Genomic DNA, 27,259 nt, shown 5'->3' with positions numbered 1-27,259 from the left:
AAACTTCCAAATCTCTCTTTCTACAAGATTTTTCAAGGACCCACATGATGCTCTCTGCATTACTTTAAAAAACCAGAACAAATGTGGGCACATAACAGACACTGCTTTGAAAGCCAAGAAAAACACATTTACCAAGAGAAAGTCCTCTGCCAGAATTCTGACTTCAACAAGCTGACTTCAGCCACAAACATCATTCCCAGGCTAAATCAGGTTCTCCGGGTTCCCAAGCTGCCTATCAACCCACTTTTCTTTCAGATAACATCTTCCCCATCTCATGGTAGTCTGGAGACTTTGGTCGAATTTCCTGATTAACTCAGCACACATTCCCCAGTCCCTCCTGAAAGGTCCCTCTGCCCGCCTCCTGATATCGTTTCCCTCACTTTAACTAAGGTTGCTCCCCAGGCCCTGTCCCAGATCTCACACTATGATGCTCCACTAGTTCTTACAAGTAGACACTAGTTCTTACAAGTTCTCTCTCTCTCTCTCTCTCTCTCTACACACACACCCACCCACACACACACACACACAAATGAAAATACCTTAAAATTCCTCTTTCCACAAACTTTTTCAAGGACTCTCTTGATGCTCTCTGCTTTATCTTAAAAAACCAGAACAAATGTGGGCACATAACAGACACTCCTTTGAAACCCAAGAAAAACACGTTTACCAAAAGAAAAGTCCTCTGCCAGAATTCTGACTTCTACACACTGACTACAAGTCACAAACTTCATTCCCAGCCAAAGACAGGGTCTGCACATTCCCAAGCCCCTATCAACCCACTTTTCTTTCAGATAACATCTTCTCCATCTCTTGGTAGTCTGCACACTTTGGTCAAATTTCCTGATTAACTCAGCACACATTCCCCAGTCCCTCCTGAAAGGTCCCTCTGCCTGCCTCCTGATATCCTTTCCCTCACTTTAACTAAGGTTTCTCCCCAGGCCCTGTCCTGGATCTCACACTCTGATGCTCCACTAGTTCTTACAAGCAGATCTACCAGCTCCTCCCTATTACAACTCTCCTCATGGTGGCATGCCTTCCTCCCCACAATCCTTCCATTTTCCTTTTCTATCATAGGATGGTGACATACAGAAATAACCTGTTTTCAGCTCCCCAAACCTTGCATGAACCAGGTTCTTCCATGGCATCTAACCCTCCACTCCCGCTGCATGAAGTACTTGCAATCCCATCGTCCTTAGCCTGAAACTCTAAAACATAACAACTACTACCATGTCTCCCCAAAGCAGACTTTTTATCTTTTGTACTCTGAGTCAACACATGCAGTTTTCCTCCCAGGTCTCCCTCCCACTGCCTGGAGACACAGTCTTCCCATATTAACATGTTCTTTGGCCCCTAATTCTTGGCAGAGCCCAAGAGAACTCATTCACCAATATCTTGTTCACCTCTGTCTCTGTGGCCAACACTCTATTCTAGGAACACTAGACCCCCACATTTCTGTCTCCATATGTCTATAGGGATCCCCCACTTGACCCTCCTTCCCAAAGCTTGGAAGTCCACCTTGCTCTCAGCCTGGCCAGCCCAACCCCAGGGAACAGGGTTCCCTTCCCTTCCCCTTCCCCTTGGGCCCAAGGGCTGCCATCAACAGGACACAGCCACATGTACTAACCAGTTGCTCCTGTCCAGGGTGAAGGCCCAGCTAGGTTTTACCAGGAAGCCAAGCAGGATCCACAAATGGAAGACTACCCAGCAGCTGAACTTCTGTGTCAACTTGGTGTCCAGTTTCATATCCATGAAAATGTCTACAATGAAATTTATAAAACATTAAAGAAATGGAAAAAGACACAAAATAATGGAAAAATCTTCCATGCCCATTCACTGGCAATGTCAACATAGGGAAAATATCCATTCTACCACAAGCAATTTACAGACACAATGGGATCCCAATCAAAGGTCAAATAACATTTTGCCCAGGTGAGAGAAAACAATGCTAAATTTTACATGAAAACACAGAACATCTGAATAGTGAAAGCAATCTCAGACAACATAAACAAAACTCGAAGGGCAGTTACAATCAAAACAGCTTGGTATATGCAAAAAAAAAGATATATAGAAAAATGAAAGAGAAAAGAATCACCTGAAATAATGCACACATCTCAACTAATCTATCTTTGAAGAAGGAGCTAAAGATCAATCCCAGGTGCAAAGGACATCCTCTTCAAATAATGGTCCTGAGAAAATTCCACATAAAGAACTATGAAAGAAGAACCATACCTTAATTATATACACTCCAAAGAACAAAATCTAAAACTCAATATCAAACTACTAGAGAACATTGGGGAAAACTGAAAGATATTGGCATAGGCAAAGATTTCTGAGGAAAGATCCCAGTAGCACAAGTAACAAAAGCAGAAACAGACAAACGTGATTCCATGAAGCTGAGAAGCTTCTGTGCTGAGAAAGCAACACTCAGCCATGTGAAGAGGCAACAGAAAGAATGGGAGAAAATGGTCTGGACACTATGAAACTGATAAAAGATTAATATCCAGAATCTACAAAAAGCTCAAGGAACTCAACAACAAGAAAACAAAAAATCCAGTTAAGAATGGGCAAAGGCCGGATGCTCCCTCCATCACTCCTGCACCCCTCACCTGGGACAGATGCCCCCTCCATCACACCTGCAACCCACACCTGGGGCAGATGCCCCCTCCATCATGCCTGCACCACACATCTGGGGTGGATCTGTCCTCCCTCACTCCTGCACCCCTCACCTGGGGCAGATGCCCCCTCTGACACTCCTGTACCACTCACCTGGGCCAGATGCCCTGTCACTCCTGCACCCCTCACCTGGGCCGGATGCCCCCTCCATCACCCCTGCACCCCTCACCCAGGGCAGATGCCCCCTCCATCACTCCTGCACCCCTCACCCGGGGCGGATGCCCCCTCCATCATGCCTGCACCCCACACCTGGGGCGGATCTGCCCTCCATCTCACCTGCACCTCTCACTTGCGGCAGATGCCCCCTCTGTCCCTCCTGCACCGCTCACCTGGGGCGGATGCCCCTGTCACTCCTGCACCCCTCACCTGGGGCGGATCTGCCCTCCATCAGTCCTGCATCCCTCACCTGGGGTGGATCTCCCCTCCATCACTCCTGCAATCCTCACCTGGGGCAGATGCCCCCCATCCCCAGTCACTCCTGTGCCCTTAATATCTAGGGAAAAAGTAACTCAAGATAAAGCATACCATTCTATAAAGATAAATAGTGAATATATCAATGAGATATAGCACTATAATACTGTAAGTTCAAAATATTTGAATTAAAATGTAGCTGAGAAAATAAACTGATAAATCTCCAATCATAGTTGCAGATTCTCACATAATTTTTGTAACTGTTGAAATTAGAAAAAAAGAGCACAAAACATGCATTTCAAAAATCATTGTCGTGGCTGGCGCTGTGGGGCAGCAGGTTAAAGCCTAGCTTGCAGCACTGGCATTCCATATACGCACTGGTTCAAGTCCCAGCTGTTCCATTTCTGATCCAGCTCCCTGTTAATGTGCCTGGGAAAGCAGCAGCAGATGGCCCAAATCCTTGGGCCCTTGCACCCACGTGGGAGACCCAGAAGAATCTTCTGGCTCCTGGCTTCGGATCGGCTCAGCTCCAGCACTTCCAGCCCTATGAGGACTGAGGCAGCAGATGGAAGACCTCTCTTTTCTCTCTACCTCTCTCTGTAACTGTGCCTTTCAAATAAATAAATTAAATCTTTAAAAAAAATCATTGTCAATAAGCTCATCCTAATCAACATTTACAGAATTCTATTTGCAGAAATGTAAATACATGTTATTTTCAGGTACACATGAAACGTTGACTCATTAGACAGTATTTTAAAGTGTCATAGTTAAATCTCAATAAATTTGAAAGAGATAAAGTAAAACAGTCAAAATGTAACAGGACTATATTAGAAATCAGTAAGAAGGAAATATTTTTAAAATATCCAACCATTTTAAGCAATACACTTCTACATAAATCTTCAAATCCAAAAGAAATCTCAGGACTGAAACATATTTTGAGTTGAATATAATTAAAACATGGGTTTTTGAAATCTGTGGCATACAGAAATAGCAGAATTTATAGGAAAATTAATGTTTAAAATGATCATATTATTAGAAAATGTTTAAATCAATGACACACCCTAAGGAAGTAAATGAAAGTAGATAAAACCAATAAAAACAAAAAAAGAGAAAGAGAGTAATGGAGTGAAACAAAATTAAATTGAAAGCAAAGAACACAGGAAAACTAATGATGGTAACTATTGTCTATTGGAAAAAAGGGGAATTTCTAAAACTTTACTAGAATAATTTAACAAAGAAATACAAAAATAACAAATAGCAGAAATAAAAATTATATCCTACAGATATTAAAATAATATAGAAATAAGATGGAATTCATGCTGACCAGTTAAATAATTTCGATGAAATGAATAAACTCTTTATAATACACAGAATTAGTGTTAAATGGGATGATGATACTCCACTTTCCGTAGATCACACCCACAGCAGATGATGCTTGCTCTGTAGGCACTGATAGGTTGGCAAAGTCACTATGAAAACTTCCACATTTATGTTCATCATGAAGAAGTAAGGGAATGCCAACTGATTACCTATTTGCTTGGACCCAGCGTGCACAGATTCTAATCCATTCCAGTTTCTACAACATAAGTAATATGTACCAAATAAATTTTTTAAAATTTTGTATGATTTACTTATTAATTTGAAAGCCCAAGATACAGAGACTGTGACATAGAGAGATCTTCCATCCAACTGGTTTACTCCTCAGGTGGCTGCATCAACCACTATGGGACCAGGCCAAAGCCAGGAGTGAGGAGTCAGGAGTCGAGACTTCCCGGTCTCCCATGAGGGTGGCAGGGCCCCAAGCACTTGTTCCATCTGCCACTGCTTTCCCCAGGACATTCGGGAGAATCCTGATCAGAAGTGGAACATCCTGCATACAAACCAGTGCCCATATGGGACACTGCCATTACAGAAGGTGACTGAACCTACTATGCTACAACATTGGCCCCCAATTTTTTTATTGATTGGAAAGGCAGGGACACACAAAAGAGAAAAAGACAGATGGGGAGAACGTCCATCCTTGTTTAGCCCTCCAAATAGGTACAATATCCATGGCTGGGCCAGGCAGAAGCCAGGACCCAGGCATTCAACCTGGGTCCATGTGGGTGGCAAGGACCCAACAACTTGAGCCACTACCTGTTGTCTCCCAGGGTGGGTATTACAGGAAACTGGAACTGCAAGGAGAGCTGGGACTTGAACTCAGGCCCTCTGTTATGGGATGGGAGTGTCCCAACAGGTGGTGTCATTGCTGTGCCACACACCCTCCCCCAGAGAGAAGTTTACCAGGAGAATCCTGGATGCCATGGTTGAGCTAGACTGAACTCAGCAACCAGGAGCTTCATTCACATCTCCCACGTGGGAAAGCAGAGAAGATGGCCCATGTCTTTGGGCCTCTGAATCCAACTGGGACACCTGGGGGAAGCTCTCTGAGCCATGGGGTGCAGAAGATCTGCTCCACCCATCCATGGAGAGAGAGCCATGTTCCCAGAACCAGCTCTCTGTGGCTGCTCCACCTTGGGTTTTGAGCCCCTGAGCCTCTGCTATGTTGAGTGCCTGGGAGTACCTCACAGTCCTACCTGGGTGCACAGCCCCCATCAATCCTCCCAGCCAGACTCAAGGTCAGTGGGGAACAGGGACTTTGCTCTCTGGCAATATCCCTGGATCCCACACGTGCACCAAGAGTCACTCGCCACAGCCCCTCCTCATTTCATACTGGCTTCTCCTCCCCACCATCTGCCCAAGACCTGCTCAGCTGCTACTTACACCCATAATTCCACCTGCCCTCTCTCAGCCACCTGTTTGTGGGGAAACGGGGAGAGGGAAATGTGTCCCCCCTTTTTTTTCACTGCGTTAGTGGGTACCCTATCACACTCAGGACTCCAGGCCGCATTCACAGACAGTGCAGTCGACCAGGCTCTCCCTCCAGCTAGATCACCAGTGTCACAGGTTTCTGCAGACTGATCTTACCTCACTCTCCAAAGCTGGTGCAGTCTCCTGCTCTCAGCTCCTGGGGTCATGTGCTGTGTCTGTGCTTGCTGCTTTGCATCCACGTGGGCCTTCCACCATGATCCACAGTGTCCTTCTTCCTTCCTCAGCACTTCCTATAGTTTGCTCTCCAAGTCTTCCCTAAGAATGTACTTCATCCACTATTTTTTTACTGTTTTCCCCTAGCCTAAAGCAGTACACCCTTTCCCCATTCTGCTCTTTTGGAATCCCCAAGATGCTTTACTTTAAAATAGTTATGCCTCATGAACGGGCATAGCAACATAGCAGAATGCAATTTATTTTTTAGAGGTATGGCATAAGCAAATTCAGTTCAGAGTATTAGCGTTAGACTTTGTGGCATTTATTCTCACTAGTTAATTTTCAGAAGTCTTACTAACAGTAAGGAATTCCTTTGGGAAATTTAACAGTTTCCTTGCTGAAAACCACCGGGTACATTGTTTTCGAGTAGAATATTATGCCCTCGTCAGAACATTAGTCAATGCCATGATATTCACTCTCTGGCAAATAACTCTTTTCTGAAAATACAAAGGGAGAGACATGAATGAAATTTGCATTCTGGCTGGCGCCGCGGCTCAGTAGGCTAATCCTACGCCTTGCAGTGCCGGCACACCAGGTTCTAGTCCCGGTCGGGGCGCCGGATTCTGTCCCGGTTGCCCCTCTTCCAGGCCAGCTCTCTGCTGTGGCCAGGGAGTGCAGTGGAGGATGGCCCAGGTGCTTGGGCCCTGCACCCCATGGGAGACCAGGAAAAGCACCTGGCTCCTGGCTCCTGCCATCGGATCAGCGCGGTGCGCCGGCCGCGGCGGCCATTGGAGGGTGAATCAACGGCAAAGGAAGACCTTTCTCTCTGTCTCTCTCTCTCACTGTCCACTCTGCCTGTCAAAAAAAAAAAAAAGAAATTTGCATTCTGATTTAGATAGTATTTTGTTCTCAATTATTTCTGATCTCCTTTCCTCTTCAGAATGCACTTGTACATGCACACACACACGCACACATTCATCTGATATAAAGTATTCTGTACAGAGAATCGAGCCTATTAACTGAGATGTGAGCAATGTAAAGACTAGAGTCTTAGGAGAGGAAAATACACTGCTCTACAATTATATTTAAACATGTTGCATATTCACTGCCTGTCTGATGTTTGTTTAAGGGATCATTTGATAACAGCTTTTCCCCTTTTCGTTTTTTCATTCACATGTGCTTACAGATTTGCTTCATGTTGCTGGTAATTTTCTAGAATATCTGTACAAGATTAACATTGCAATGCGGCATTGCTATCAGTACTCTGCTATGTGATAATTATTTTAACATCTTTGATATTCTGAGAAAATCTGATGGGTAACATTTTTTTCTGGAGCAATTCCTTTTACTTCACTTATTTTAACCCATTGCTTATGGTAGTCCTGTTGACAGGAGCTGCCTTCACTTCTTGCACCAGAAGCACCAGGATCCTGAATATTCTGTTTTCTGACTCTCAGCAGGTCAGGTGAGATGACTCAGCCTTTCCAAAATTTTACTGAGCAGTTGCACTCCCCAGAATACTTTCTGAGTTCTTTCAAAATATTTTAACCAAAAAAATTAGCTATTATTATCATTAGTTTTCTGGGCAATCTTGGCAGCATCCATTTCTGTGTGTCAGCAGTGAGTCAAAGTGATGACAATACCCTGACAGACAGACTCCTTCCCTAAGGTCCTGTCAAGTGTACTGTGCTCTCAGCACAGATGCAGCACGATCCCTTCATGAAGGAGAACTCTGCACTGCACCATGCAAAGATAGTGAACTCCTCTTTGGGAGCTATGATAAAAACAGAAAAATACACTGCTCTACAATTATATTCAAACATGCAGCAGATTCACTGCCTGTCTGATGTATGTTTAAGGGATCATTTGATAACAGCTTTTCCCCTTTTGGTTTTTTCATTCACATGTGCTTACAGATTTGCTTCATGTTGCTGGTAATTTTCTAGAATATCTGTACAAGAGGAGTCCTCTCTTCATCTTACTGTCATGACCTCCAATGTGCTTGTCCTACCCTGCCAGGCTCTGGGCTGACAGAATCCTCCAGTGTTATCAGAAACATCACATTGTTAGCAAAACAACCTGGGATCTACCATTCATGGGCTTGAGTTTCTGCAGGGACACATTGATAGCTGAATTCCAAATACTTCTCACAGCTAAAAAGTACTGTGTGTAAAGTCTTTCTCAACTCAAAGCCCGGAAGAATATTCGTAGTACCAACACGTCAGAGGAAGGGTCCCATTACCCTGATATACCTGACTTTAGGGAAGAACTATTTAACGTAAGAACAGACATACCCATCCCTTCTTCAAGTTCCACCTGCTCTCTCTAAGTCAACTCTCCTTAGAGGGCATCACCTGCAAGGACAGCCCCAGAACTGAGCCTCCTGTGTCTGGTCAGAGCCTCAGGCTCACAGCCCCATCCTACAGGAGGCAGTGCATCCACTCCCTGTAAACCTAATCTGGGTCCATCAGAGCAGCTCCCTGGACAGGTACACACGTCGCTGTGGAATAAGTTCCTCTCCCAGTCCTTACTGCTCAACTCAGGATGCCCCTGGAGGAGTTGGATAGTGGATCAGGCATATGTGAGAGTTCCCTGAAGTTTATGACTTGGCTTATCCCTATCTGCACCCTCTTTGGGTGCCACTTGCTCTAATGTCACCTGGTGTTGCTTGGGCTAACTCCTGTCCCCCAAACATGCTGTCTCTGATGCACTCTCTCAGCTCTTGAGCTCAGAATGTAGAATAAGCCCAGGCTGCTGCAGGAGACAACAGAGTAAAGATAAACCTCAGGTCTCAGACTCTCAGACAAGAAAATAGTACAACACACTAAACACCAATTCTCTCCTTAGATTAGCCCAAGAATTGAGGTCATAAGGAAAACAGCGTCCCTGAACATGAGAAATATATGCCACTACAAGAAATACCAGCTTACCAGGAAGAGAGAAGCTGCTGAATGCAGCAAATGGTAAGGACACTTCCATGGTAACTGTCCAACTGCTGGAGGCTGGAGGTGACCTGCCTTGACAGTTAAAAACATTTTTGTGTGTGGGCATTTTACCTTGTAGTTGGAACACCCACTGAGACACCCACAATGCAGTGCCTCAGTTTGAATCCAGCTTTCTGCCAAGGAAGACCCTGGGAGTCAGCAGATGACGACTCACAGAAATCTATCACTGCCATGCAAATGGGAGACCTGGATTTAGTTCCCAGCTTCCATTTCTGGCAGAGTTGGAATCACCCAGTGGATCACAGTTCAGTGGAAGTGAACAGTTAAAAATCATTCTGAGTCTCTCTGCTTCTTAAATTGGGGTCAAGCTTCTCAGGCCATAAAGAAATGAAGTTGGAAATGAGCAACTCAGGAACCCCTAGAGCATATGCAAACACACGGAGATTGAACAACATGCTCCTGAATGAACAATGGGTCATAGAAGAAATCAAAAGAGAAATCAAAAATTTTCTGGAAGTAAATGAGGATAAAAGCACAGCATACCAAAACTTATGGGATACAGCAATAGCAGTGTTAAGAGGCAAGTTTATAGCAATAGGCGCCTACATCAAGAAACTGGAAAGGCACCAAATAAATGAGCTTTCAATGCATCTCAAGGATCTAGAAAATCTGCAGCAAACCAGACCCAAACCTAGTAGAAGAGAAATAATTAAAATCAGAGAAGAAATCAACAGGATTGCAAGACTGCAAGATGGTAGAATAGAGAGGGAGCTTATTGTTCTAGTCTAGAAGATAGTTTAAAGAAGAGGGGGAAAATTTTGAGATTGCAATCTTAGGAAAGGGAAGAAACTTCAGAGGACACTCCACGCAAAGTAGAGGAGGGTGTGGACACACAGAACTCAGTAACCAAGTGGCCGAGAGCATCAACACCAGCTTTGGAGAGTGAGCTGAGATCACTGAAGTAGCCTGAGCCACTGGCGATAAAGCTGAGGGAACAGCCTGGAATGAGTTTGGCTCGGAGCCCTGTGGGGAATAGTGTACCTGCCACCTAGAAGAAAAAAGGGGGGGCATATGTTTCTATCTCCCTGAACCACCCTGCATCAGTATCCTGTAACTAGCTGAGGTATGGCAGGAACCATTTTGGACATATTATCAGCTGTTCCAGCTTCTGTCCATGTACCTGTCGGGAGCAACTGGGAGCAACTCGGACTAGACTAAGTTACTGGAATTAAGACTTATTCTATGCATCTGCTTTCCCACAATATGGCGCTGAGAAGGGAAACAGCTTCTACACAGCTGCCTCCAGTTCAACCAATAAACTGTGGGACCTGCTCCTGATTGGAGGAGAGCAGCGTACTTGGCGTGTGGGTAGCAGAGTTGGGATTGGCGGAAGAGGACTATAAAGGAGGAGAAGGAACATCTAAGGGGAACACCTGTGCAGCCCCCGAGAGAGCCGGCCGGCGGTGTGCCGCTTCCCCGCGGAAGTGGGGGATGTGGCAGGGGGAACCACCCTTCCACGGAGGTGGAAGGGTCGGCAGACAACCCGGGAAGAACCAGCAGCAAACCTGGGGAGGGCCGAGCAGACGAAAGAACAATGCAGGGTCCTGTGTCGTTCCTCCACGAAGAGGGGGAGCAACATAATGGTGCCGTGACTTGGATATGAAGCCTAGGCAGGGTTTAGTGTCGTTCCTCCACGAAGAGGGGAGCGACATAGTGGGGCCGTGACTCGGATAGGAAACTTAGGAGGGAAGAAACGGGAAGAAATGGGAAAATATCGGAGAGAGAGACTAGCAAACAGCCTAGGGAAAAGCCGGACGAAAAAGGTGCCGGAAGAAGCTATTGAAAGCCTAGGCATAGACTCGGATACGGACTACGGGGGGAAGCTGGGAGAAATCTCTAAGGTCGAAAGCGAAAGCTAGAACAAACAGACTCAGATACGGACTGTGGGGAGAGGCCAGGAGAAATGAGTATCGTTGGAGGAAAGCTTGGGGAAACATACTGGGTAGAGAAAAATGTTAGGGAAATTGAAGCCGCGGGGGGCAGGCCGAGGCGGAGACGAAAGCCACTTTGGATATTCTCAAGTTAGCCCGGGAATGGGGGGCGAAGAGTTGAAACCAGAAGCGGAAACGTAAGCCAGGTTGGGATCCGTCTGATTAGCCCGAGGAGCAGAGGACGGGAAGCCAGATCGTGGGGTGGAAACGTGAGCTGGGTTGAATTCGCCAGGTTAGCCCGGGGAACTTAGATTGAATGCTAGTGGCGGAGACGTAAGCTACGCTGTGTGACTCGCGGAAGCCGCCGTGTGCAGAGAGAGCACGGGGCACAAGTAGATAGGGAATGCTGGGCTAGTGCGAGACCGCGGAGTGTGCGCGCGAAGCCGAGCCGCGCAGAGCCGCGAAGCCGCGCAGATAAGAGAAGCGGGCTGAAGCGGCTCAGCCGGGAAGCCGCCGAGAAGCAGCCTCAGGGCGGGCTCCGGGACGCCGCAGGGATAAGAGAAACAGAAGTTTAGAAGTAAAATGAGAGAAATAGGAATGCTGGTAGATAGAAGTAAAATAGGAGAAATAGGAATGCCCGGAGATAGAGAAATAGAGAAAGGCCTCTCCACAACACAGCAATGAGAGAGCTTGGATTCGGTCTGCCTGATTAGGAAGGCGGTGAGCACCTGCGGGCGGCTAGCAGCTTATGCGCTGCAGGTCACCGAAGACAGGCACGAATTAACATCAATAAGGCCTCCCCACAATACCGCAATGAGAAGGCTTGGATTTGGTCTGCCTGATTAGTAAGGCGATAAGCACCAGTAGGCAGCTCGACCAGAGTATGAGCTGCAGGTCACCGAAGATAGGCACGAATCAACACCAATAAGCCTCCCCACAATATGGCAATGAGAAGGCTTGGATTCGGTTTGCCTGATAGGGCTTGTAAGCACCTGCAGGCAGAGCAGAGCATGCGCTGCAGGGCACCGAACACAGGCACGCATCAGCGCCTAAAAACCTCCTCACAACATGGCAAAGAGAGGACCCGGATTCGGTTTGCCTGATTGATAGGACTTGTAAGCAACTGTGGGCAACTCTAGCAAGCAGAGCAGAGTGTGTGCCGCGGGGCACCGAAGACAGGCGCGTAACAACGCCAAAAATAAAAAGAAAGGGGGATCTGTCGGGAGCAACTGGGAGCAACTCGGACTAGACTAAGTTACTGGAATTAAGACTTATTCTATGCATCTGCTTTCCCTCAATATGGCGCTGAGAAGGGAAACAGCTTCTACACAGCTGCCTCCAGTTCAACCAATAAACTGTGGGACCTGCTCCTGATTGGAGGAGAGCAGCGTACTCGGCGTGTGGGTAGCAGAGTTGGGATTGGCGGAAGAGGACTATAAAGGAGGAGAAGGAACATCTAAGGGGAACACCTGTGCAGCCCCCAAGAGAGCCGGCCGGCGGTGTGCCGCTCCCCCACGGAAGTGGGGGATGTGGCAGGGGGAACCACCCTTCCACGGAGGTGGAAGGGTCGGCAGCCAACCCGGGAAGAACCAGCAGCAAACCCGGGGAGGGCCGAGCAGACGAAAGAACAACGCAGGGTCCTGTGTCGTTCCTCCACGAAGAGGGGGAGCGACAGTACCCAGCAACCAGCTGAGATGAGACGCCTGAGTCTGGCTGGGAGAACTGACATGGGTCTGGGCGGTTTTGACTGCGGGAGCCTTGTGTGCTGGGATTGTGAAAACACTGTGGCTGCATGGAAGGGTGCAGGGTGTGGCCGGGTCCCTGAGCAGTCATTCTGGGCTGCTCCACATGCTCAGGTTGCCCTGATTCTCTGGTGAGAGTCATTGCTGCAGGATCCAGGCTCACACTGCGAACTGCACTGATGCTTTGTGTGTTCTTGTGGCAGTGTGGACGAATACAACACTCACTGGGGCTAGAGCTCTGCAACTGGTCTCCTTGGAGCAGAGAAGGTGAGCATGAGAGTATGACAACAGAACTGATAAAACTCTCTCCTCTTACAAAAAAATAAGAGAGATTGGCCGGTGCCACGGCTCACTTGGTTAATCCTCCACCTGCGGCACCAGCACCCCAGGTTCTAGTCCCAGTTGGGGTGCCAGATTCTGTCCCAGTTGCTCCTCTTCCAGTCCAGCTCTCTGCTGTGGCCTGGGAAGGCAGTGGAGGATGGCCCAGGTCCTTGGGCCCTGCACCTGCATGGGAGACAGGAGGAAGCACCTGGCTCCTCGTTTTGGATTGGTGCAGCACACCAGCTGTAGCAGCCATTTGGAGGGTGAACCAACAGAAAGGAAGACCTTTCTCTCTGTCTCTCTCTTACTAACTCTGCCTGTCTTAAAAAAAAGAGAGAGATACCACCACCACCATGTTTATTGCAATACAGTTCACAGCAGCCACAAGGAATAAACAAGGATTTATTTATGAAGATTAAACAAAGATTTCCATCATCAGATGAATTACTAAGGAAAGCATGGTATAGATTGATGATCAAATGTTATTCAGGACTTAAAAATAATGAAATTTTATCAAGTGCATCAAAATGGAGTTACTGGAGGACTTCATCTTAGAGAAATCAGCCAGAAAAAGAAAAATACCACATGTATTACCTTACATGTGGAAGTTAACTTTTTGAAAAATTCAAAACACAAAAACAAAAAAAAATGCCAATGTGTATCACTATTGCTGCAAATATACTCCTAGAAAACACTATCTGATAACTTGGACAAACCAGTGGTTAAGAACAGAACACTGGGGCCAGAACTGTGGCATAGTAGGTTAAGCATCCATTGTGGTGCCGGCATCCCATATGGGCACCAGTTCAAGTCCAGCTGCTCCACTTCCAATCCTCTTCCTTACTGATGGCCTGAGAAAGCAATGGAAGATGGCCCAAAGGCTTGGGCCCCTGCAACATAGCGGGAAAAACAGAAGAAACTCTTGGTTCCTGGCTTTGCACTGGCCCACCTCCAGACATTGTGGCCATTTGTGGAATGAACCCATATTTATGGAAGACCTCTAACTCTACGCCTCCCTCTCTCTGTAACAATACCTCTCAAGAAAACTAATGTTTCTTTTTTTTAATTTAATGTCCTAAAATAAAAGATCATCATACTTCTCTGGTGGAACTTTATTCTTTCTACCTTTTACCTATGAATATTATGGTTACCCTGAATATTACATGGATTATAATCATATCATGAAAAATAGATGAAAAGAGGAAAGGGGAAGAGAGGAAATTCTGGGTTTATTCTTAGAACTGTACCTCCACAATTCATGAAATATGATCTCTTTGCATTCATTTTAAAAATAATTGAAGGGGCAGGGGCTGTGTGGCAGTGTATTAAAGCCCAGGCTTGAAAGGTGGGAATCCCACCACATGGGCACAGGTTCTAGTTCACGCTGCTCCTCTTCTGATCTAGCTCTCTGCTATGGACTGGGAAAGCAGTAGAAGATGGCCCAAGTCCTTGGGCCCCTGCATCCACGTGGGAGACCTGGAAGAGGCTCCTGGTTCATAACTTGCGATCGGCTCATATCTAGCCATGTGGCAATTTGGGAAATGAACCAGCAGAGTGAAGACTTCTCCCTCTATCTCTACACCTCTTTCAGTAATTCTGTCTTTTAAGTAAGTAAAAGTAAATTTTAAAAAATTTTAAAAAGAAAAAAGAATGTTACATTAGTATAGTTTTAATGATCTGTGATTACTTTAAATTTAGGGTATATAAATAAAATGGTCAATTTTCCATTCAACTGATTATACTTGTTACTTATATTCCCTATAAACGAGGGATTCTAATCTTTCCTTATTTTTAGAAGATCTATTTTTTTTTTACAAAGACATTGTTACATACAGAGAGTGAGAAAGAAGGAGAGATCTTCCATCTGCTGGTTCACATTTCCAGGTCTCCCACATGGTTGCAAAGTCACAAGCACTTGGGCTGCTCTCTCCTGCTTTGGTGCATTAGCATGGAGTTGGATCAGAAATGGAGTATAAACCGGTGCTGTGGCATAACGAGTAAGGGTGCCTCCTGCAGTGCCGGCATCCATATGGGTGCCGGTTTCAAGTCCCAGCTGGTCGACTTCTGATCCAGCTCTCTGCTATGGCCTGGGAAAGCAGTGGAAGATGGCCCAAGTCCTTGGGCCCCTACACCTGCACTGGAAGACCCTGAGGAAGCTCCTGGCTCCTGGCTTCGGATCAGTGCACCTCTGGCCATATGGACCTTCCAGGGAGTGAACCAGTGGATTGAAGACCTCTCACTCACTCTCTCTGCCTCTCTATAACACTGTCTTTCAAATAAATTAATACGTCTTAGAAAAAAAAAAGAAGTGGATTAAATGGGACTTGAACAAGCACCCATAGGGGATGCCAAACATTGTCCCCCCCCCCATTTTTTAGTATCTGAACTTCTTATACGGTAAAGAATTTAGCTTTTTTACTAAAATGCAAATATAGAAACTGTCCAAAAATGGATGAAAGTAAGGAAAGGAGGAACAAATGGAGAAAGAAAGGAAGAGGTACACTGGGAGAGACAGCGTTGGAAGGAGAGCAGAAAGAAGGGAATGTTGATTCATAATTGTTCTATAGAACATATTGAAGAATTTTGTTAACCTAAAAAACAAATACATCTACTGGGATGTATTAATCTTTGATGGAGATTTATATAAAATAGGTAAGCACTCAAATTGCAGGAAAATTAAAAATGTAAAATGTGCATGTTCACAAAATTCTGTACAAGGAAAACATGACTTTTATAAAAATGTAAGTTTGAAAGTCTTTCTGTAGAAATAAACTATAAAGTGAGAGTATAAAAGCTATATAAATTCTGCATAAGTGTTACTCAAAAATAACACTGCATTGAAAAGAAAAACATAAGGAAGAATTTGCATTCCTAATAAATGTGACAGCGTGAAATAAGACAAGGTATAATGGCTCATAAAAGCAAATGGAAACATCAGAGATGGTATAAAAAAACACATGAGGAATAGGAAGTACTACAAAGTATACATTGCAACATAAGGGGAAGATATTTCAAGAACTCCTACCTGGTAAAGTCCTGCAGGACTAAGTCATCCCCAGCCCCCAAACAGCAATCAGAACAAAAACTCCATGAAAGCAGAAGCTTTCACACAGAGCTGCCTACAAGGATATGGAAAACATGCACCATGACAAAGCTGTGTGCAGTTCATCAAAATGTCTTGAAAGACAACAAACTCACAACTGCTTCTTTCCACAAACTTTTCAAAGTACCTCACGTTGCCCCCTGCATTACATTAAATAACGAGAACAAATGCTGGCACATAACAGAAACATCTTGAAAGACAAGAAATACACCTTTACCAAGACAGAGTCCTCTGCCCAAATTCAGACTTCTATAAGCTGACCTCAAGCCTCAAATTTCATTCCAGGCTTGATCAGGTTCTTGTCTTCCTAAGCACACCACCAATCCAGTTTTCTCCCAGATAATCCTCTCCCATCCCTGGTATTCCAGAGAGCTTTGTCAAAGTTTCCTAATTAACCGTGCACCCATACCACAGTCCCTAAGAAAGACCACACCACACCCATCACCATTTTCTTACCCTCATTTTCCTAAGGTTGTTGCCCAGATGCTGTCCCAGGTCTAATACTCGGAGACTCCACCAGTTCTACTAGTAGACCTACCAGCTCCTCCCTATTACAACTCTACTGAAAGTCACCTGACCTCCTCCATACACTCCTTCCATTTCCCTGTCTATATCACAGAGTGGCAATATACAGAAATTACCTGATTTCAGCTCCCAACACATTGCATGCCCCGGTTCTTCCATGAAATCTAACCCTCCACTCACACCACACTAAATACCTCCATCCCGTCATTCTTAGGCCCGAAATCTCAAACCCAAACTTTTATTAACACGTCTCTCCAATCCAGACTTCTTGGGTTTTGTACTCTGACTCAACAGCACACACTTTTCCTCCAGGTCTCCCTCCCATTTCCTGGATACCCAAGTCTTTCCCTATTACCATGTTCTTTGGCCCCTAATTCTCTGCAGTGCCCGGGGGAACTCATTCCCCCAACATCCTATCCATCCCTGTCTGCATGCTATCCAACTCTACTGAAGCCCACCAGGCCCCTACATTTCTCCCCATGCCTGTGGGGCTACCCACATGACCCTCCCTGCCATGGGAATGACGTCCGCATCTCTGTCAGCCTGGGCCGCCCAACCCCAGGGAATGGGCTTTCCCTTCCCTTCCCCTTGTGCATCCAGACATGGCCACTACTGGGGCAGCCACATCTGCTCACCAGTTGCTCCTCTCCAGGAAGAAGACCCAGCTGGCGTTGAGCAGGAAGCTGTGCAGTCTCTCTGGGAATGGGAGATTACTTGGCAGCTGAGCTTCAGCATCCACTCTGGGTTAGTTTCACATCCAGATCCTCTGGGAGGGAGGAGGGGAGGCAGACATCGCTTCTCGGCTTCCTCATGGCTGAGCCGCTGACTCCGAACCTGTGGATTTCGAGGGAGAATGCTGCTGGAAGTCACGGGATCCCATCTCCTTTGAGGCAGCCCCTGGGCATCTCTGTCCTGTTAGCTTAAATGCGCAAGTGCCATCCAAATAACACCTCCCCCTTCCTCCCAGGAAACACAGTGTCAGTGGAGGAGGCCAAGCTACCTTGATGAATCAGGGGAAGTGGCCTTAGCTCTAAATGGCACTGCAGCCCTGTGCTCATCACAATCAGAAATGCTCCAAGGACATCGTCGATTCCCATCCAGCCCACCAGAATCTCAGGGCAGTATGGAGCTCTCTAGAGCTCTGGGCTGACACCTAGACAATCCCGTTGGTGCAGCGCTCTGACAAACTGCCCGTGGTCAGGGTACTGAATGGAGGATACCTGCCCAGCATCCTTGGCCTAGTCGGTGGCCGGGGCTGCTGCCCGGAGTCAGACAAGCAGGGCTGGTGCTGCCTTACACCGCGTTAAAGCCACGGCATGCAGTGCTGTCTTTCCATGTCGGTGCCAGTGTGTGTTCTGGCTGCTCCACTTCCAATCCAGCTCCCTCCTAACATGCCTGGGGAAGCGGTGGAGGATGTCCCAATTCCTTGGGCCCCTGCAGCCACATGGGAGACCCAGAAGAAGGTCCTGGATCCTGACTTCATATTGGCTCAGTTTGGCCATCACGGTCATTCCAGGAGTGTACTGGCAAATGGAAGACCTCTCTCCCTCTCATACTCTCTCAATCTCGTTCACCTGCACTTGTTCTGTTTCTAATTCTTTTTTTTTATTTTATTGATTTTTTTTGACAGGCAGAGTTAGTGAGAGGGAGAGACAGAGACAAAGGTTTTCCTTCTGTTGGTTCACCTCCCAAATGGCCACTATGGCCAGCGCTACACCAATCCAAAGCCAGGAGCCAGCTGCCACCTCCTGTTCTCCCACGCGGCTGCAGGTGCCCAAGCACTTGGGCCATCCTTCACTGCCCTCCTGGGCCACAGCAGAGAGCTGGACTGGAAGAGGAGCAGTTGGGAATAGAACCTGGTGCCCATATGGGATGCCGGCATTACAGGCAGAGGATTAGCCAAGTGAAACACATTGCCGGCCTTCTCTCTAATTCTTAGAAATAAATGAAATAGGTCAGCACCGCGGCTCACTAGGATAATCCTCCTCCTAGGGGCGCTGGCACACCGGCTTCTAGTCCCGGTTGGGGTGCCGGATTCTGTCCCGGTTGCCCCTCTTCCAGGCCAGCTCTCTGCTGTGGCTAGGGAATGCAGTGGAGGATGGCCCAGGTGCTTGGGCCCTGCACCCCATGGGAGACCAGGAAAAGCACCTGGCTCCTGGCTCCTGCCATCGGATCAGCGCAGTGCGCCGGCCGCAGCGCGCCGGCCGCGGCGGCCATTGGAGGGTGAACCAACGGCAAAGGAAGACCTTTCTCTCTGTCTCTCTCTCTCACTGTCCACTCTGCCTGTCAAAAAATAAAAAAAAATTAAAAAAAATTAGAAAAAAAGAAATGTTTTTATTAAAAAGCCACATTATCATCTCATTAGATAGAGAAATAACCTGAAAGATCCAATCCTATTCATGATAAAAAAAAATTCCACAAAGTAGGTATAAAAGGAATATGCATCAAAATCTTAAAGGCTATGTATCACAACTCAACAGCCAATGCCATGCTGGATGGGCAAAAAGTGAAAGCATTTTTGTCAAACATGTAACAACACAAGGATATCCCCTTTTAAAATTCTTACTGAATGCAGTACAGTAAATTTTCACAAGAGAAAGAAAGGAGAAGAAAGAAATAAACAGCACCAATGTTATAAAAGAGAAAGTGAAATTCTAAAAGCTTACAGATGGCATGATATGGTACCAGAAAAAAACTAAAACAATCCACCAAAAACACTGCTAGAACTGGTGAAACAATTAAGTGAAGTTTCAGGTTATGAATAAACATAGTGTGTAAGCAGCAGTGTTTATACATTAATGATGAACTCACTGACAGAGCAATCAACAAATATCCCAAGGACAATAACCACAAAAATAAAAAGTTTAGGAAAAAATTTAACCAAAGAAGTCAAAGAGCTCTAAATGAAAATCACCACACACTGATGAACAAAATCACCAAGGACACAAAAGTGGAAAGATGTCTCTTTTGGTGGATTTGAAGAATCAGTATAATTAAAATCTCTACCTTGCCTAATGCTACCTAAAGATTCAATTAAATTTTCATCAAAACACCAATGACGTTTTTTACAGAATTATATACCACAAACCTATAATTCAAACAAAATCACAGAAGATGCAGAAAAGATAAGGTGTTTCTGAGCAAAAAGTGAAACAAAGTTATTAGCCTGGATACCTCACAACACCTGATTCAAAGCATTCTACAAATGACACTAAACAAAATATCATAGCACTTGCATAAAAAGTGACACACAGACCAATGGAAGAGAACAAGGCGAGCTCCAATATTAATCAAAATATGTTCAATACCATATTTTTACAAAAGGTCTCAGACCATCCATTGGATTTCTTCAACAAGTGGTGTTGCCAAAAATGGATGTATTTGTGTAGAAGATTGAAATTAGATTCATAACTCCAACAAAATATGAAAATCAACTCAAAATGGATCAGAGACCTAAATCTATGACCCAGCACTGTGAAGCTTTTTGAAGGAAATACAAACAAAGCTCCAAGACACTGGAATAGGGGATGACTCTTAGACAAGACCCTCAAAGCCCAGGCAGCTAAAGCAAAACCAAACAAATGGGATCAAATGAAATGAAAAGCTTTGCACAGCAAAGGAAATCATCATAGAGTGAAGATTCATTCACAAGAATGACCAAAGGATACTTGTCAGCAACCTATATGAAAAGGGTTAATATCAGGAATACATCTGCAACTTAAAAAAAAAACACCAATAAAAAACCCAACCAATCCAGTTATGAAGTAGCCAAAGGAACTCAACAGACAGTTCCCCATCGATATACAGATGGCCAAGAAATATAGGAAAAATGCGCAACATCACAAGCCATCAGGGAAATGCAAATCCAAACCACAATGAGATATCAGCTCACACGTACATACTGGCTAAAACCCAAAGGACGGAGAGTCACAATGAGGAGGAAGATGTGGGAAAAGGGAAAAACTTACCCACTGGTGGTAAAAATGTAAATTAGTGCAGACGCTGTGGAAAACGGTATGGAGATTTCTTAAAAAACCAGACAGACTTGCCATACGATATGGAGCAATCCCTCTACTGGCTATAACCCAAAACACATGAACATATTGTATCAGAGAGATACGTCCACCACAATATTTATTGCAGTATGCTTCACGGCAGTGAAAACAAGAAACTGACGAAGTCTTCTAACATCATCGTTGAATGGGTAGGAATAATACTACACACACACACACACAGTGAAATAACCTTACAAATCCTTCTTTCCACAAACTTTTTCAAGGACCCACATGATGCTCTCTGCATTACCTTAAGTAACTACAACAAATGTGGGCACATCACAGACACTCCTTTGAAACCCAGAAAAACACGTTTACCAAGAGAAAGTCCTCTGCTATAATTCTGACTTCTACAAACTGAATACAAGCCACAAACTTCATTCCCAGGCTATGCCAGTTTCTCCATGTACCTAAGCCCCCTATCAACACTTATCTGATTTCAACTAAGATCTTCTCCATCTCTTGGTAGTCGGGAGACTTTGGTCAAATTTCCTGATTAACTCAGCACACATTCCCCAGTACCTTCTGAAAGGTCCCTCTGACCACCTCCTGATATCCGTTCCCTCACTTTAACTAAGGTTTCTCCCCAGGCCCTGTCCTGCATCTAACACTCTGATGCTCCACTAGTTCTTACAAGTAGATCTACCAGCTCCTCCCTATTACAACTCTCCTCATGGTGGCATGCCTTCCTCCATGCAATCCTTCTCTTTTCCCTTTCTATCACTGGATGGTGACATACAGAAATAACCTGTTTTCAGCTCCCAAAACCTTGCATGAACCAGGTTCTTCCATGGCATCTAACCCTCCACTCCCGCTGCATGAAGTACTTGCAATCCCATCGTCCTTAGCCTGAAAATCTAAAACATAACAACTACTACCACGTCTCTCCAAAGCAGACTTCTTATCTTTTGTACTCTGAGTCAACACATGCAGTTTTCCTCCCAGGTCTCCCTCCCACTGCCTGGAGACACAATCTTCCCTTCTTAGCATGTTCTTTGGCCCCTAATTCTCTGCAGCACCCGAGGGAATGCATTCACCAACATCTTATTCACCTCTGTCTCTGTGGCCAACACTCTATTCTAGGAATGCTAGGCCCCCACATTTCTGTCTCCAAATGTCTATAGGGCTCCCCCACTTGACCCTCCTTCCCAAAGCTTGGAAGTCCACCTTACTCTCAGCCTCGCCAGCCCAACTCCAGGGAACAGAGGTCCCATCCCTTCCCTTCTCTCCCCCTTGGCCCAAAGGCTGCCATCTACAGGACGCATCCATGTCTACTAACCAGTTGCTCCTGTCCAGGGTGAAGGCCTAGCCGGGTTTTACAAGGAAGATGAGCAGGCTCCACAAATGGAAGACTACCCAGCAGCTGAACTTCAGCGTCAACTCGGTGTCCAGTTTCATATCCATGAAAATGTCTACAATGAAAATTAATAAACATTAAAGAAATAGAAAAAGACACACAAAAATGGAAAAATCTGCCATGTTCATTCATTGGTAAAATCGACAAAATGAAAATTTCCATTCTACCATAAGCAATTTAGAGATACAATGGGATCCCAACCAAAGGACAAATAACATTTTGCCCAGATGGAAAGAAAACAATGCTGAAATTCATATGAAAACACAGAACATCCAAATACTGAAAGCAACCATATACAACATTGACAAAACTCAAAGCGTCGCAATAACAGATTGTAAGACACAGAACAGGGCAGTTACGATCAAAACAGCTTGGTACAGGCAAAAAAAGAATGACATATAGAACAATGGAACAGAAAAGAAACACCTGAAATAACGCACACATCTACAACTACTCTGTCTTTTAAAAGTGCTAAAGATCAATCCCAGGTGCAAAGGACAGCTTCTTCAAAAACTGGTCCTGAGAAAACTGGACCTCCACATGCAGAACTCTGAAAGAAGCCCGATACCTTACACCTTATACAAAAAGCAACGAAAAACACTTCAAGGAACAAAATCTAAAACTGAGTATCATCAAATTACGAGAGAACACTAGTCCATTATGGGTACAGGTTCACATCCGTGTCCTCCATGGGGGGAGGGGAGGTTGACACCAGCGTCTCGGCTTCCTCACAGTTGAGCTCCCACCCACCCCCACTGCCTCCAAACCTGTGGATTTGGGGGGAAAACACCGCTGGGAAGCCCTGAATCCCGCATCCTTTGAAGAAGGCCCCGGACATTTCACTGTCCATAATCTCAAAAGCAGCAAATCCCTCCCGCACTCTCCAAGCCTCCCGTGCCACTGCTGCCAATAACACCGCCAGCCTACCACGACGCCACTCCCACAGACATCTCCTACTTCTTCCCGAGGCCGTCCAACTAACTGCTCAAGTGCCGTCCAACTAACACCCGCCCCTTCCTCCCAGAATACACAGCGTCAGCGGAAGAGGCCGCACTGCCTTGATTAACCAGGGGCGGCGACCTGAGCCCCAGCCTGACATGGCTGCCCTGTGCTCACCATGAGCAAATGCCCTCCAAGGGCATCGTTGCTCCCAATCCAGCCCATCAGAAGCTCAGGGCAGTGTGGAGCTCTCTACACCTCCAGGCTGACACCCAGCCACTCCTGCATGGGGCAGCGCACTGACAAACTGCCCGTGGTCAGGGTACTGAACGGCAGATACACGCCCAGCATCCTTGCCCTTGTCTGTCCCAGGGCTGCTGCCAGGAGTCAGACGACCAAGTGCACGATGTGTTGCGCTCCGGACAGAGAGGTAGGGTGGGGACAATCACTGTGTACCTAAATTGCATTTATGAAATGCATGGACTTTGGATCTCTTAAATACAAAACATATCTTATGAGAACACCTGCACTGTCTTCTCTTGGTCATTTCCTCGCCCCTCCCCTATGTCACAATTGTAGGTGACTCAGTCGCTCATCACTGTGTCCCTGGGAACAGACTGCCTTGCTGGAAGTCCTAACTCAGAACTTTTCATCCCACAACTTGCAGAATACACATTCTTCTCATCAGCCCCTGGAACTTTCTCTAGGACACAACATATGATAGGCCATAAAACAAGCTTAGTAAACTCAGTAACTGAAATCATTTCACGCATCTTCTATGACCAAAATTCAAGGAAATGGGAAATCAACAACTCAAGAAACTCCAAAACATATGCAAACACATGGAGACCAAACGACATGCTCCTGAATGAATGGTGGGTCATAGGAGAAATCAAAATGGAAATCAAGAAATTTCTGGACATGATTGAAGATAACAACAGCACAACACAGCAAAACGTATGGGACACAGCAAATACAATGTTAGGAGGACACTTGATAACAACTTGTGCCTACCACAAGATATTGGAAAGGCATCAAATAAATGAGCTTTTCAATGCATCACAAAACCTGGAAAACCAACATATCAAACTCCAAATTAGCAGGATGACAGAAATCATGGAAATTTGAGAAGAAATAAACAAAGTTGAAGCAAAAACATTACAAAAGATCACTGAAATGAAAGCTCATTAAAAAAATTTTTTACAAACTTGCTGAAAATCTCCAAAACAAACAAACAAACAAAAAAACAGGAATAAGACCCCAATGAGTAAAATCATAAACAAAAAACAAACTGTAATAACAGAAACCCAATAAATAAAAAAAAAAAAACATCGGGAATTACTACAATGTACTGTTTGCCAATGAATTGGTCACTCAATAAGTCTGCCTTTCATTTAAATAAATATTAAAAAAACATATAATTATTTCAATAGATGAAAACAGCTGGAAAATATGCAAAAACCTTTCAGAAAGAAAGCCTTAGGCAAACTGACAGTAGAATATTCCTCCACATAATCAAGGCAATTTATGTCAAACCGACTGATAGCATCTTATGAATGGGGACAAGTTGGAAGCATTCCCAACTATGATCTGGAATCAGACAAGGATGTACTCTCATTATTGCTATTCAATATAGATCTGGAAGTTTTAGAGCCATTAGGCAAGAAAAAGAAATCAAATGGATACAAATTGGGAAGGAGGAAGTCAAACTATCCCTCCTTCAAAAGCACATGATTTTTTAAATGGGGGAACCAAGAAACTCCACTATGAGATTATTAGAACTCAGAGTTTGGAAAAGTGGCACGATATAAAATCAACACACAAAAATCAATAGAATTTGTATACACACAATGTCATGGATGAGAGACAACTTCAAAGATCCATTCCATTCACAATAGCTACTAAAATTTAAATACCTTTGAATAAAGGTATCCAAGGAGGTTGAAGATTTAAAAAGCAACTCCAATACTTTTCCAGCTATTTTAAAATATTGAGCTGGATGGAATAGGATTCAACTCTAACAAACACTTTTTGTGAGGCCAGAATTACTCTGACCACAAAAGATAGCTAAACATTGAATGTAAATAAAACTGCTGGCCTAGATCCTAAATGAAAAAGATGCAAACATTCTCAACAAAATTCTAGCCAAACAAAACCAAAATCACACGCAAAAGCTCATGTATAACCTTTGATTGGAATTCATCCCAGAAATGCCATGATGTTCCACATTTTCAAATTAATACACATGATAAATTATATCAAACTAATTGAAGAACAAAACCACATTGTCAGCCAGCACCGTGGCTCACTAGGCTAATCCTTCGCCTTGTGGCACCGGCACATCGGGTTCTAGTCCCGGTCGGGGCGCCGGATTCTGTCTCGGTTGCCCCTCTCCCAGGCCAGCTCTCTTCTTTGGCCTGGGAGTGCAGTGGAGGATGGCCCAAGTACTTGGGCCCTGCACCCCCTGGGAGACCAGGAGAAGCACTTGGCTCCTGCCATCGGATCAGTGGGTGCGCTGGCCACAGCATGCCGGCCGTGGTGGTCATTGGAGGGTGAACCAACGGCAAAAGGAAGACCTTTCTCTCTCTCTCTCTCACTGTCCACTCTGCATGTAAAAAAAAAAAAAGAAAAAAAAAACACATTGTCAGGGCCAGCACTGTATTGCAGTGGGTTAAGGCCACAACACACAATGCCTCCATTCATATGTGTGCCATTTCGCATCCAGGCTGCTCCTCTTCCAATCTAGCTCCCTTCTAATGTGCCTGGGAAAGTGGCAGAGGATGTCCCAATTAGTTGGGCCCTTTCAGCCACATGGGAGACTTGGAAGAAGGTTCTGGATCCTGACTTCATACTGGCTCAGTCTGGCCATTGAGGTCATTTAGGGAATAAACTAGCAAATAGAAGACCCCTCTCCCTCTTTTCCTCCCTCCCTTTCTTTTGCTCTTGCTCTATCTCTATCAATCTATATCATTCTTGCAAACAAATGAAATAAATCTTTTGAAAAACCACATTATCATCTAATTAGATACAGAAATATCAATAGAATAAAAAAGGATTAAAAAACTACACAAAATAGATACAGAAGGAATACATATCGAAATCATAACGGCTATGTATGACATGCCAACAGCCAATGTCATGCTGGATGGGGAAAATGTGAAAGCATTTTTGTCAAACATGTAACAACACAAGGATGTCCCTTTTTACCACTCTTTCTGAATGTAGTACTGTAAATTTTCACAAAAACAATGAGGGAGAAGAAAGAAAGAATCAGTAAATAGGTTTGAAAATTGAACATCAAATTCTAAGGGCTTGCTGGTGACATGATATTGTAACAGAAATACTAATACAATGAACCCAAAACACTGCTAGGACTGGTGAAACAATTAAGTGAAGTTACAGGTTACAAATAAACATACTGTAGAAACAGCAGTGTTTAATACATTAAAGATGTTTTAAAGCTCTATAATCAAAATTACCATATCTTGATAAAAGAAATCACTAAGAACAGAAATAATGAAATGATATTTCTTTTGATGGATTCGAAGAATGAGTATCATTAAAATGTCTACCTTGGCCGGTGCCACAGCTCAATAGGCTAATCCTCCACCTGCGGAGCCGGCACAGCGGGTTCTAGTCCCGGTCGGAGCGCCAGATTCTGTGGCGGTAGCTCCTCTTCCTGTCCAGCTCTCTGCTGTGGCCCGGGAGTGCAGTGGAGGATGGCCCAAGTCCTTGGGCCCTGCACCCGCATGGAGACCAGAAGAAGCACCTGGCTCCTGGCTTCAGATCAGCATGGTGCACCGGTCACAGCGTGTCAGCCGCAGCAGCCATTGGGGGTTGAACCAACGGTAAAAGGAAGACCTTTCTCTCTCTGTCTCTCTCTCTCTCACTGTCTACTCTGCCTGTCAAAAAAAAAATGTCAACCTTACCTAATGCAATATAAAAATTCAATTAAATTGTTATCAAAATATCAGTGACATTCTTTGTGGAAAAACAAAAAAAATGCCTAAAATTCATACAAATCACAGAAGATCCAGAACATCTTGGGGGTTCCTTACCAAAAAACAAAACAAAACAAAACAAAAGTACCTGGATGCCTCACAACACCTGATTCAAAGCATACTACAAATCAACACTAATTAAAACATCACAGCAGTGGCATAAAATGTGACACATTGACCAATGGAAAAAAAACAATGCAAGTCCCAAAATCAATACCAATATGTAGAGACA

The 27,259-nt window shown here is 45.0% G+C and overlaps 1 protein-coding gene across 1 annotated transcript in view; it reads right to left on the bottom strand.

Annotated features, from left to right (window-relative positions):
• Positions 1-27,259, bottom strand: part of LOC127486036 (uncharacterized) — a 167,068-nt gene that overhangs the window by 69,887 nt on the left and 69,922 nt on the right. The window contains exons 5-7 of the mRNA XM_070063826.1: positions 22,010-22,142; positions 17,311-17,509; positions 1,625-1,757 (exon numbers count right to left, since the gene is read on the bottom strand). Of these exons, the coding sequence (XP_069919927.1) occupies positions 1,625-1,757; positions 17,311-17,509; positions 22,010-22,142 (465 nt within the window). The remainder of the gene's footprint in view (positions 1-1,624; positions 1,758-17,310; positions 17,510-22,009; positions 22,143-27,259) is intronic.

This window comes from Oryctolagus cuniculus, chromosome 19 (assembly GCF_964237555.1).
Source record: "Oryctolagus cuniculus chromosome 19, mOryCun1.1, whole genome shotgun sequence".
NCBI lineage: Eukaryota > Metazoa > Chordata > Mammalia > Lagomorpha > Leporidae > Oryctolagus > Oryctolagus cuniculus.
This window is presented reverse-complemented; position numbering and strand designations above follow the sequence as displayed.